At 41.9% G+C, this 13231-nt stretch overlaps 1 protein-coding gene across 1 annotated transcript in view; it reads right to left on the bottom strand.

Annotated features, from left to right (window-relative positions):
• Window positions 1-13231, bottom strand: part of LOC118936475 (KICSTOR complex protein SZT2) — a 131340-nt gene that overhangs the window by 107369 nt on the left and 10740 nt on the right. Inside the window, 11 exon segments of the mRNA XM_090236706.1 lie at window positions 389-438; window positions 519-584; window positions 669-676; window positions 1019-1216; window positions 1444-1675; window positions 7577-7747; window positions 11479-11665; window positions 11667-11690; window positions 12071-12177; window positions 12398-12431; window positions 12505-12564. Coding sequence (XP_090092832.1) covers window positions 389-438; window positions 519-584; window positions 669-676; window positions 1019-1216; window positions 1444-1675; window positions 7577-7747; window positions 11479-11665; window positions 11667-11690; window positions 12071-12177; window positions 12398-12431; window positions 12505-12564 — 1137 coding nt within the window.

The following is a 13231-nucleotide window of genomic DNA, read 5'->3' as shown; positions in this document are numbered from 1 at the left end:
AACAACATTAGCATGTGGCTCAGGTAACCACAATGACCTTGCTGGCAACCAATGTTGAGTGAAGGGTAAACTTATGAAGGGTATAATCAGGTATGACATGGTACGACTTTTGATAGAGAGTTTCAAGAGTCAGTCACATATGATTGATGGCATTCCCCTCCCCGGACCTGGGTTGAAATTCTATTTGTTCCTCATAATACATGGAGATTTTGATTGAGCCTGCCCAGTGTCCCAGATGGCTATATTTCCACTGCTGAGAATATTCCATTAGTTCCATGGTGTCAGGCAAGCTCAATCAAATGCAGATAAAGTACTTGAAAGAAAACAAATACTATTGAACACAGATGTGCTTCCCATCAGTAGCCCAAGTGTGTGTGTTACTGGATACCTGAAGATGTCCCTTGGCTGCCTGTTGAAGTGGGGATGGACTAGCTGGCCCTTCAGAGAGTCCAGGGAACCGTTATAGACGTACACAGGGCAGCACGGATGGGACAGGTCCCATGAGCTCTGCTGGCTACTGAACGTGATGTGGAAGTCTCCCTTCTGGGGCACAGCAAACTGCACCCCATCCCTCTCATCCACACCTGAGAGAGGGAGGGAAAGAGAGAGCAAGAAAGGAGGGAGAAAGAGAGAGAAGTGGAGAGAGGGGTAGAGAGAGAATAATTTACAGCTACAACTAGAGAGGGGGGATTCATTTCAGCGTGACGCCAGAAAGCCAGACTGAGTACCTCCAAACTGGTCAAATAAAGGCTAAATAAACAAACTAGGCTCGGTCCCTAATGGTGAAAATGCATTGTATGAAAGCCAGACAGAGTACCTCCAAACTGGTCAAATAAAGGCTAAATAAACAAACTAGGATCAGTCCCTAATGGTGAAAATGCATTGTATGAAAGCCAGACAGAGTACCTCCAAACTGGTCAAATAAAGGCTAAATAAACAAACTAGGCTCGGTCCCTAATGGTGAAAATTCATTGTATGAAAGCCAGAGAGAGTACCTCCAAACTGGTCAAATAAAGGCTAAATAAACAAACTAGGCTCAGTCCCTAATGGTGAAAATGCATTGTATGAAAGCCAGACAGAGTTGTGGCATGGTGGATCCAGGGGGGGGATGTAGAAGAGAGGAACTCCGTTCTTGGTGCTCTCAGGTATGGTGTAATTCTCTGGGAGAGAGTTAAAGGACTGCATGTAGACCAGCATCTGATCCGTCTGGTTTATACTACAGAGGGCAGAATAACATGGGTGTTAACAAGAGAAATACACAGTATATGCTCACAAAATTGTTTGAAGCAAGGCACTTTAAACAACCCTCTATCCTGAGGTACTACTCCGTGGCTGACCCTGTACCTCTCAACGTGTGTAGTTGAGGAGGGTTGAGATAAGCAGAAGACAAATCTCATTTTCTCACATTCACAAAATTACCAATAGAGTATCTATTCTATTGACCTCTGCAGTGTGTTCCAAAATCGTCATATGACAGAGGTGCGGTATGGGGAGGAGATGGGTTTCCTCAGAGTACAGCTGATATCATGGAGGATGTCGTAGCTTCCCTCCATGATGACCTCTACCCAGGTGGTCCATTTGGCAGGGTCCAGGGGCCACTGGGCCACCGCTAGGTACTCTATTTGCATGTTGTGTTTCCATAGCAACACCAGCTTCACCTCCAGCTGGGTGCCACCTAGTGGGAAAGGGAGCAGAACAGACACTGAAACACAGCATTCATAGAAATGTATACAGTTAGTCTGGAAGACTGGGCCTAGTGAATGTTACTGCAGTAAAACAGATCTATATGGAGGTTTTTACGTGAATAGTAGACGATAACTTGAGGATACTTGGGGCTGGATAGTACAGGGGTTTTCAAACTTTTTAACATCAAGGACGCACAAATGTTATGATCCCCTGGGTGAGGACCCCTACTAAAAAAATATATATTTTCGCAAGCTGCCAATTAGTTCCTGAGATCAACATGCAGCTCACGAGCTGCACAATGACTACCAGCGGTATTCCTACTACACATTTTGCACTCAATCAAACTTCATTTACATAGCACATTGCAAACATGAATGCAACGTAATGAGCTTTACAGGAAAAAAATACTTAAAAACACAAAGAAAAAACCCAGAAATATTTACTACTACACAAACATACAGTGCCTTGTGAAAGTATTCGGCCTCCTTGAACTTTGCGACCTTTTGACACATTTCAGGCTTCAAACATAAAGATATAAAACTGTATTTTTTTGTGAAGAATCAACAACAAGTGGGACACAATCATGAAGTGGAACGAGATTTATTGGATATTTCAAACTGTTTTAACAAATCAAATACTGAAAAATTGGGCGTGCAAAATTATTCAGCCCCTTTACTTTCAGTGCAGCAAACTCTCTCCAGAAGTTCAGTGAGGATCTCTGAATGATCCAATGTTGACCTAAATGACTAATGATGATAAATACAATCCACCTGTGTGTAATCAAGTCTCCGTATAAATGCACCTGCACTGTGATAGTCTCAGAGGTCCGTTAAAAGCGCAGAGAGCATCATGAAGAACAAGGAACACACCAGGCAGGTCCGAGATACTGTTGTGAAGAAGTTTAAAGCCGGATTTGGATACAAAAAGATTTCCCAAGCTTTAAACATCCCAAGGAGCACTGTGCAAGCGATAATATTGAAATGGAAGGAGTATCAGACCACTGCAAATCTACCAAGACCTGGCCGTCCCTCTAAACTTTCAGCTCATAAAAGGAGAAGACTGATCAGAGATGCAGCCAAGAGGCCCATGATCACTCTGGATGAACTGCAGAGATCTACAGCTGAGGTGGGAGACTCTGTCCATAGGACAACAATCAGTCGTATATTGCACAAATCTGGCCTTTATGGAAGAGTGGCAAGAAGAAAGCCATTTCTTAAAGATATCCATAAAAAGGGTTGTTTAAAGTTTGCCACAAGCCACCTGGGAGACACACCAAACATGTGGAAGAAGGTGCTCTGGTCAGATGAAACCAAAATTGAACTTTTTGGCAACAATGCAAAACGTTTGTTTGGCGTAAAAGCAACACAGCTCATCACCCTGGACACACCATCCCCACTGTCAAACATGGTGGTGGCAGCATCATGGTTTGGGCCTGCTTTTCTTCAGCAGGGACAGGGAAGATGGTTAAAATTGATGGGAAGATGGATGGAGCCAAATACAGGACCATTCTGGAAGAAAACCTGATGGAGTCTGCAAAAGACCTGAGACTGGGACAGAGATTTGTCTTCCAACAAGACAATGATCCAAAACATAAAGCAAAATCTACAATGGAATGGTAAAAAAATAAACATATCCAGGTGTTAGAATGGCCAAGTCAAAGTCCAGACCTGAATCCAATCGAGAATCTGTGGAAAGAACTGAAAACTGCTGTTCACGAATGCTCTCCATCCAACCTCACTGAGCTCGAGCTGTTTTTCAAGGAGGAATGGGAAAACATTTCAGTCTCTCGATGTGCAAAACTGATAGAGACATACCCCAAGCGACTTACAGCTGTAATCGCAGCAAAAGGTGGCGCTACAAAGTATTAACTTAAGGGGGCTGAATAATTTTGCACGCCCAATTTTTCAATTTTTGATTTGTTAAAAAAGTTTGAAATATCCAATAAATGTCATTCCACTTCATGATTGTGTCCCACTTGTTGTTGATTCTTCACAAAAAAATACAGTTTTATATCTTTATGTTTGAAGCCTGAAATGTGGCAAAAGGTCGCAAAGTTCAAGGGGGCCGAATACTTTCGCAAGGCACTGTAAGAGGTTACAAAAACGAATAACAAAACTACTCAGTACCTGAGCTGCTGCATTCTATATGTTTTGTAGTTGACCAATGGCATGCTTAGTAGACAGGACAAGACATTACAGTAGTCAAGCGTGCTTATAATAAAAGCATGGATGAGTATCAGCCTGAGACAGAAACGTCCACATGTTGGCAATGCTCCTCAGGTGGTAAAAAGCCATTTTGGTCACATACCGAACATGTGATTCGAAATTGAGTTCAGAATCTAAAATGACACCAAGGTGGTTAACCTTTATTGCCCATTAATTAAAATGTGCGGACAGATTCTCTCTGTGCTTTGGCTCCAATAATAAGTACCTCGGTCTTGTCTTGATTTAGCTGGAGGCAGTTGTGAGCCATCCAAGTATTTCAATCACTAATACAGTCAAATAATGTATCTGTGGAGCTAAAATCCTCTGGGGACACAGAAATGTAAAGTTGTGTATCGTCTGCGTAGCAGTGAAAATCAATGCTGTGCTTTCTGATAACACTGCCAAGGGGTAACATTTATAAACTAAACAGTACCAGACCCAAAATCGAACCTTGTGGAAAGCCACTTGTGATATCTATTTTCTCGTGAAGGGTGACAAAACTATTGACCAGTTAAATAGGTCCTAAACCAATTTAGAACAGGACCGGAAAGGTCAACCACTCTCAAAATATTCTGACTTGGTATATTTGCCGCCTCAAAATATCATAATGGACCTGCAACTTCCGCTCTGCCTTTCGGCAATTTGTCCAATTAATTTATTTCCTCACTACTCCAAGGGGCGCTCTGTTTGGATGTGGCTTTTTCAACTTTGTGCTCAGTCAGGAGGTCATTCACGAGAAAGGTTTTACCAGTGATTGCTCTAACATTTAAAAGCTCCATATTCAATGAGTGTGTGCCACTCTGCCTCTGGGGCATCTGGCTCGAGGTAACCAATGGAATATCAACCACATTTAATTAATGTTGCAACCACATCTTTGGACAGTCTTCAATCTATCAGAATGGTAGGATATGACAGTTTGTATACAGTTTGTATACAGATATGACAGTTTATATCACTAGAAGCCGGAGTTAGAGATACAAAAATGAGGTTACTCACAATAACCGTGCCATTTCTACGGGAGTTGATATGATTTTCAAGTCCTCTGTTGCTTATTCTGACAGCGAGGACTGGAGCTCTACCAGACCATAAGTAAGAGTCAGTTTGCCTGGGCTACAGCAAAGTCATTGTACTTAGAAAGCAGGTTATCTTTTTCTCACAGCCGATTGAGCAGCCAGAAGGACCTATTCCCTAAGCTGCTTGAATGTGGTGCATTTAGGGCAGACAAATCCCTTTTCAATTTATCAGTTCCATCTTATCTTCATCTTGTGATTGTGTGGAAAGAATCTCACACCTAAAGCATTTGTGCCCAGCCGTGGATAAAAACACTGGCGGGCTAGCACTGCTAGCATTAGCCTGCTCTGTTTTCATGACGGCTGGCAGCTAACTACTACTTAAGTGTCATGACGTTGTATGAGGTTCATGACCCCCATAAATACAATATTTCTGTAATCCAACCAGTTGAAAGTGTCCGTTGGTACTTGAATAATATGATGTCAGATCAATTGGTGTCTGGGACATTATATCTGATAAAATGACATAAATTATATCTTGGAAAGTCTACACATTCTCGTCATCAGATTTTAGCTTCTAAATGAGAGAATTGTAAACGACGCTCACTCAGCTACGCCCAAGTGAACAGATATTGGTTGAGAACTATGAAACATGCCCTTCCCTCCCTCCCCCAATACAAAAGCCCATTGACGGAGGTCAACCTTAGTTCCCGACGACGTTAGGACTGGTGTCCATTTCAACGTGGAGGTGAAGATCACCATGCTGGAAGGATGAATTTCGAGCAGCCAGAATACAGCACGAGCTGAGTATGGCAACTTTGAACTCTTATTCATTAAAGAAGTGATACATCCTAGGTATTGAGTTATCAGCTGCAGCTGTAAACGTACGTGGCCTAGGAAAGGACAGACAATCCTATGAGAAGACAGGGTACTTTAACGTATCCGCTCTACAACAATACGACCTGAAATATTCTACAAAGGACAAGGGCGATCTCTGCTGGTCAAACCAGTCTTCCATCTTCGACCCATCTATCGAAGAGTAGCTAAGTGTAATATATATCTTGCATTTTCCTTTTCCGAATGGGCGGTTATTAGAATGCATAAGATTCTGTATTTACGGTAGCATAGCTTCTCAAGGTCCGATAGAGACACAATCCCCTTTTCCCTCAGTCTTCCCGTGCTTTCATTCAAACCCAACCCCCCTTCTTTGTGTAACCAGCCGTCATACCGGTTTTTCTTTTATGACATAATTAGTAATCAATGTATGATCCATCCTGTGTATATGTAATTCTATGTGATTATTTAGGTATTTAGTAAATAAATAAGCCAATTTTTGTATTGCTGATTCAACTTGTTAGCCAGGCTTCGTGAAGATAACCAAGAATTTTACGACTTTCAGATGAGACTGAATAAGGTGACGATTAATAATTGACTGCTATTGATATAAAAGATCTTCAGATCTTTAAGAGTTTATTCGGAAGACAGCAGCCCTATAAAACACTCTTCTGTGGTGCCCCAGGTTATTAACAAGTTAGTTTTTGCATTGTTTAACTCAATCACGTAATCAATCAAATGTTAGGTAGTCAATTTGATAAAATAGCCTGTCATATCATTTAATCAGTCAGAGACACAACAACAGGAATTTGGAAAACAAACTTGCGGTCCCAGCCATAAAAAGGCTAACCGCGTCGCGGAATCAGTAGCAATAAAATGTTTAGCTATGATTAAAAACAATTTAATTCAAATTATTTGATAAAAACAACAAAACAAGTGTAGACAGTATACTGTTCTGTTGTGCGACTGTTTTTTTACTATTAAACTCAATACTAGTATTGTTTTCAATTTCGTGAAGCAGTTTGTGTCTATTAACCAGGACTCGATTCGGACTCAGGAAGCCTGGTGACTGGTGGTTACAGGGAAGCAAGAGAGTCACTTCCGCGATGTGTAGCCTGTGATTGGCGGCAGAGCGGAGCCTGCCTGCCCAAAATCATTGTTTTCTCCCCTGCAGCTCACCAGCTGGCGTAGGCTGTGTGCCGGTATGGGCGAATCCTTCCCACTGCTAGAGAACAGAACCCTCGCTGGTCTGCGCACCCAGTGCTGCTAATATTCTGCTTATCATAGCAGCCTATCCAGTCCAAGTCACGAGAAAGCGAGTCCGAGTTACCAATGGTCGAGCCCAAGTTGAGTCAAAAGTCACGAGTTCAGAACTGGAGCACTACAACACTGGCTCAAAGTACCTCACCAGTGCCACACAGTACCTCAAAAGGTATACTCTTAAACCAGTGATATCTCAAAGCCACCATCTAGCAGCCACATCACATTTACTGCAACTGTTTTACTGTATAAGCATCTGCAACCCTAAAGGTCTCCTACCCAGCCCCGACCCTAAAGGTCTCCGACCCAGCCCCGACCCTAAAGGTCTACTAATTCTAAGGGGTTTCACTAAATTAAATATTGGTGTCATTATAACTATAGAACATTTGTTTGGTAAAATAATAAGACCTATTAAAAATGGATGTCTCGTGACTCTACCATTGGTGACTCAGACTAAGACTCTACCTTCAGCCATAGTGACTCGTGACTGGACTCGGGCACAGGGGACTCGACCTCAAGTTGTAGTGACGCAACTACAGTACTGCTGTGAGGTAATGTGACTGGTCTGAAAGAGTCCTGTACCTTTGGTAAGGTTGATCTCCCTGATGGTGTATCCCTCTCTCAGTCTGACTGACACCACACTGACCAGGTGGGCGTGCACCTCCTTCTCTGTGTGCTTCTTCCTCCTCATCACTAATGCAAGGTTCCCACGGGCTGACACCAGGTGCTCATTGAACAGCTTGTGCTGAGACACTGTGAAGCACACATACAAATAAATAATAAGTTAATTAATTCATGCATGCATACAGTGTTAAAGAAACGGCAACAAGAAGGCCCTGACATGTGATTCAATATACAGTAGCTTATACTATTATTGAGAAGAAAGGTAAAGAAATTACTATTATCAACATCATGTGTTTTCACTTCCCCTGTTGCAATATGGACTGTGACAAACTTTGCCCAACCAAAACTCTGGTCCCTCTCACTTTGAAAAGCATCAGAAACAGACAAAAAGACAACCAATTTGATCTTGTCTAGGTGTCTAGCCAGCCATTAAAGCTTGTTCTTTGATCAGCATCTCTTCATGTTAAACCTCACATTATAAAGATTGACTTCTATTCAGAGAGCAGCCAGACATCTCTACGGTTTTATTCTGATTCACACGGATAATAATGGGGTGTTTGGAAATGACAAGAGAATCGTACAAAAGCCACTGTGTTTGGACTGTCACAGAGAGCGCTAAGGAGTTCAATCAAGAACACTATCTATAAAATAACTTGTTTCAGCCTAAATTGCACTCTGATGGGGATCAGGTACACAGCAGACGACAGACAACAATGATCATGTCCCGGAAACTAAATCAAGAGAAGAAATAATGTCCTCAGCTCTCAGACAATTTTTCTGTTGATTTGTGTGTATGCAGAAAAACTGACAAAATATACTTAAGTATCAAAAGTGTATGTAATTCATAAAATACACTTAAGTATTGAAAGTAAAAGTATAAATCATTTAAAATTCCCTATATTAGGGGCACACTCCAACACTCAAGACATAATTTACAAAAGACGCAGTGTTTAATGAGTCCCCCAGATCAGAGGCAATAGGGATGACCAGGGATATTCACTTGATAAATGCATGAATTGGACCATTTCCTGTCCTGCTAGCCATTCAAATTGTAATGAGTTCTTTTGAGTGTCAGGGAAAATGTATTGAGTAAAAAGTATGTTATTTTCTTTAGGGATGTAGTGAAGTAAAAGTAGTAAAAAAGATAAATAGTAAAGTAAAGTACAGCCCAAAAACGACTTAAGTAGTACTTTAAAGTAATTTTACTTAAGTACTTTACACCCAGGGGCGCCATATGGGGGGAAAGTTAGGACGATTCTGTTAGGTCCTGTGACTGACAGGGGCCCTAAAAAAAATATTAGAACAATATTAAATAATTAACCTATAATCATTAATACAATATTTTATTTACAATGTACTAATACAACTAAATGGTTGATTTGTCTTGTTTTTGGCAAAAAGTAAACATCCAGAGAGCCTCTGTATTGCCCCCTCCCCTCCCTCTATCTACATGAAATGGTTCGGTCCTGCCCACAAACCAGGCACAAACGGTACTTGCTAGCAGTGAATTGCGAGTGAGGAGTGCTGGTGGAGCATCATGTCTCAGCTTCCCAAAGAAAAATCTGGCTGCCAAAAATAAAAAGAAAGAAAATAAAAAGACAGGAGAGAGAAAAGAAAGGGCGACAGTATGTCACCTAATTTTTCACAAAGGAAGATGGGTTGTAGTCCGTGAGTGGTGGAAATTAACCTGTTAGCTTAGTCCATAGTGAAATAGGCTACTTTTGCTCCTCTAACATTAGTTACTTAATACCTTCACAGAATTTTCTGAGTGTTTACATTTCGCTCCTCTTTTAGCCGACATTTAATCAATGCAGGCAAACTTTGAGGAAGCTATTCATTCATACTAAAATCAGTTGTCCCTGCCCGGTGCCAGGCCCAAAAGATGCAGCTTCAGGCTCAGTAGCCCTGTCTCCCCATCCCCACTGCCCTGAACCAGCCCTACTCCCAACTGAAGAAGGAGGTGAGCAGCATTGTGTTGAATGACATGTCAGTTGGCATAATTGCAGGTACTGCAATGTATTGAGGACAGGAATGTGATTCTCCAGTCAGGAAAAATCTTGAAACAGAGGCAGCCAATATCAGAGCCTTAAAGGAAGAGATGCAGGCTCTTAGAGAAGGATGGGAGTCTCTCCTGTCTGTGGAAACACTGACTGTTACGCAAATGGATGTTGCACCTTAATTTAGCAAGGAACACAGCCGCCAGAGAAAGAGATTCCATGATGAGACCTCTCAAGAGGAGATGGCTCAGGACAGTGCAGCAACGGTGTTTCGAAACAGTGTTTTTTACTGCTATGGACAACATCATAAGTGACTTGGACACTAGGTTCCACAGCAATGCAAAGATTGTAGAAGAATTTCTGCTGTTCTGCAAGTTGGGCAGATTAGTGAGGATAAAGTCCCTTCTGTGTGCCAACCACTGATCATGAAGTATTCCAGAGATCTTACACCTACTTCAAAATGAAGTAAGACACCTGAACACTGTATATGCTGCCATGAGAACAGACTGAGAACAAGATATATCTCAAAGTAATGGCTTGTTTGCCATAAAATTCATTTTGCACAATCAAGACCCAAAGTGGAAGAAACCTATTGATTTGGTGACCACTTGACCTTCTTACCTCTAGCGCCACCATCAGGCCTTTTCATTTTGTTTCCAATTTTTACAGCTGCTTATTTTCTAGTTGGTAGGTATACTTAGTTCAAAAATCTTCTGCTGATTTTATTATTTTGTTTATTATATCTTTCTATAGATGATAATGTTAATTTATTTGAATTGAAGAGGCTAATGTATATTTAAGTTATATTTATTTTAAGTTATTCATTAAATTTAAGAGAATGTTACATTCAAGAATTGTAATTGCTTATTTCTTATAGAGGGTATCAGTCTTGCATCAAATAGCAAATTCCACTGCAGAGTGTTGCATGAATGTCTGCACAGTGTTATATTTTCACAGCTCACTGTCAGTAAATATCGTACAGTAAATATTGGACTACAAGAGAGTTGCAAGCCTGCAAAGGTAAGAGTTATTTAAAGTTTTGAATGGGTCGATTGGGATCTGGAGGTGTATGGTTACAGCAATTGCGCAGGGATGGTGTGGCCTGTGGTGGTTGGCCCAAAGTGATATCTTTCATGGAGGCCCAAAGTATTATCTTTCATGGGGGCCCAAAGTGATATCTTTCATGGGGGCCCAAAGTGATATCTTTCATGGAGGCCCAAAGTGATATCTTTCATGGGGGCCCAAAGTGATATATTTCATGGGGGCCCAAAGTGATATCTTTCATGGGGGCCCAAAGTATTATCTTTCATGGGGGCCCAAAGTGATATCTTTCATGGAGGCCCAAAGTGATATCTTTCATGGAGGCCCAAAGTGATATCTTTCATGGGGGCCCAAAGTGATATCTTTCATGGGGGCCCAAAGTGATATCTTTCATGGAGGCCCAAAGTATTATCTTTCATGGGGGCCCAAAGTGATATCTTTCATGGAGGCCCAAAGTGATATCTTTCATGGAGGCCCAAAGTGATATCTTTCATGGGGGCCCAAAGTGATATCTTTCATGGGGGCCCAAAGTGATATCTTTCATGGGGGCCCAAAGTGATATCTTTCATGGGGGCCCAAAGTGATATCTTTCATGGGGGCCCAAAATGATATCTTTCATGGGGGCCCAAAGTGATATATTTCATGGGGGCCCAAAGTGATATCATTCATGGGGGCCCAAAGTGATATCTTTCATGGGGGCCCAAAATCCCTGGCGGCAGCCCTGTTTGCACCACTGGATTAGCTCAGGACATTGAGCAAAACTGTAATGGCGAACAACAATCCTAGAGTGAAAAATTGACAAAATACCATACTCTTTCTTACCACAGTAGTACTCAGGGTTCATGGACTCGCTGGTCTTGAGGAAAGAGTATGTGAGGAAGGCCTTGTGGTAGGTGTTCATGTTCTGATTGGCCAGGTCAGGCTCAGGACAGCTAGATAGGTAGGAGCCAAAGGTAGCCAAGGAGATGAACTTCATCAGCTCAACGTTAGGGATGTACCCAAAACTACAAGTCGTATGAATAGGCCCCGCCCACCTGACAACATACACAGAGAACGGAAGCAAAATATGAAACCAACCACAACTATAGATTATCTACAATATGTGAAGATTTATTCAGAACCAACTTTGATTACAAAAATAGTGTTACTGAATGAGAGAGACAATATTTAGTAGATGGATTCTCTGAAGGGCAGATGTCTGCTGGCCTAAAATCCAAACTGAATCCACAAGTTTCACTTTGTTAAACAGAGCATGGACTCAGATTGGATTCCATGCTCGTTGTCTGCCTCAGTTGAGAATATACAATAATCCACAGTAGACAGCAGCTCTCATGGTGTGTCCGTATGTTGTAATGTACACTGAATATACACAGCAGGTTGACCCACTGGGCTATGTTGTGGCATGTTTCAGTACTTGAATGAAGGAGCAGGTGATGGTTCCACTCCTGAGCTGGTTCAGAAGGGTCTCACACACAGCCACGTCAGGCACACTGGTCACCCCATCTGTAATTACGATTACACCTGGAGAAGTTTGATTGAGAGTTTGGTTTAATGGGTTACAACAAAACAGGATCAACTCAGGTTAAGGCAGGTAAAACTGACTGAAACAAATGTCACTCTTCCCTAGGGAGCAGTGGTAAAAAGCTAGGCTTTCAAACACAAATAGGCACAGTGTGGAAAACCAACCTTGATTGTTCGATTGAACAAAGAAATGCAGTAAGTATGGACGTTCTAAACCAACCTGCAATGGAGTTGGGGGGGAAACAGCTGTAGAGCTAGGATGCCCTGTCACACCATGCTGACCAGCCCTACGTCTGTAGTCACCATGGAAACGCCATGATTCCTCACAGGCACCTCCTCCATGATCATGTCACTGCCGAACCCAGGGCAAGGGATTGGCCCATCAAACTATGAGAGAGAAAATGAATGATCAACTGAGATCAACCTGAAAATGGAGGGTGGGGGGGGGGTATATGGGGGGCTCTGAGATACCAGAACGCATTGAGAAAAAGAAGTCAAACAACGTAGCAGCACAGCAGACAGAATAAACAGCCAAGTAGCCTACTATCTATGGTGGTGAAATAGACAGCACTCTCCAAGGTGCTGATTAATTCAAAGCATTTTGCCCACATACTTGAGTATAGCTGCAGGGCTTACACAAGTCTGAATTTCTTATTGCCTCATTTTATAGACATCAATGTACAGCAACGTTTTTACACATCACTGCAGAACACCCACCATATACACATAGTAAGCTGTGGGGCTTACCAGACTTGAATTCATATTATTTTCAAGACATCACTGCAGAAAGCCCGCCATATACACACACACAGTCAGCTGTGGGGCTTACCAGACATCATGTAGCAGTAGAACAAATATCACAATATCGGAAGATAACTTCAAATCAAATTAATCAATATAGGCTACAGCAGAACACAAGAATATATAGGCTTCCTGTCTATGTGACAATATGATGCACATATTCACATTAACCTCCCACAATGACAATCCCCGTATCAAGTCCACTTAACCACTGACAGTCAATTTCTTGCTCAAAGCTATGAGAGGGCCTGTG

Source organism: Oncorhynchus mykiss, chromosome 5 (genome assembly GCF_057628025.1).
Source record: "Oncorhynchus mykiss isolate SJ-2025 chromosome 5, ASM5762802v1, whole genome shotgun sequence".
NCBI lineage: Eukaryota > Metazoa > Chordata > Actinopteri > Salmoniformes > Salmonidae > Oncorhynchus > Oncorhynchus mykiss.
The sequence above is the reverse complement of the archived record's forward strand: the minus strand, read 5'-3'. Positions and strand labels throughout refer to the sequence as shown.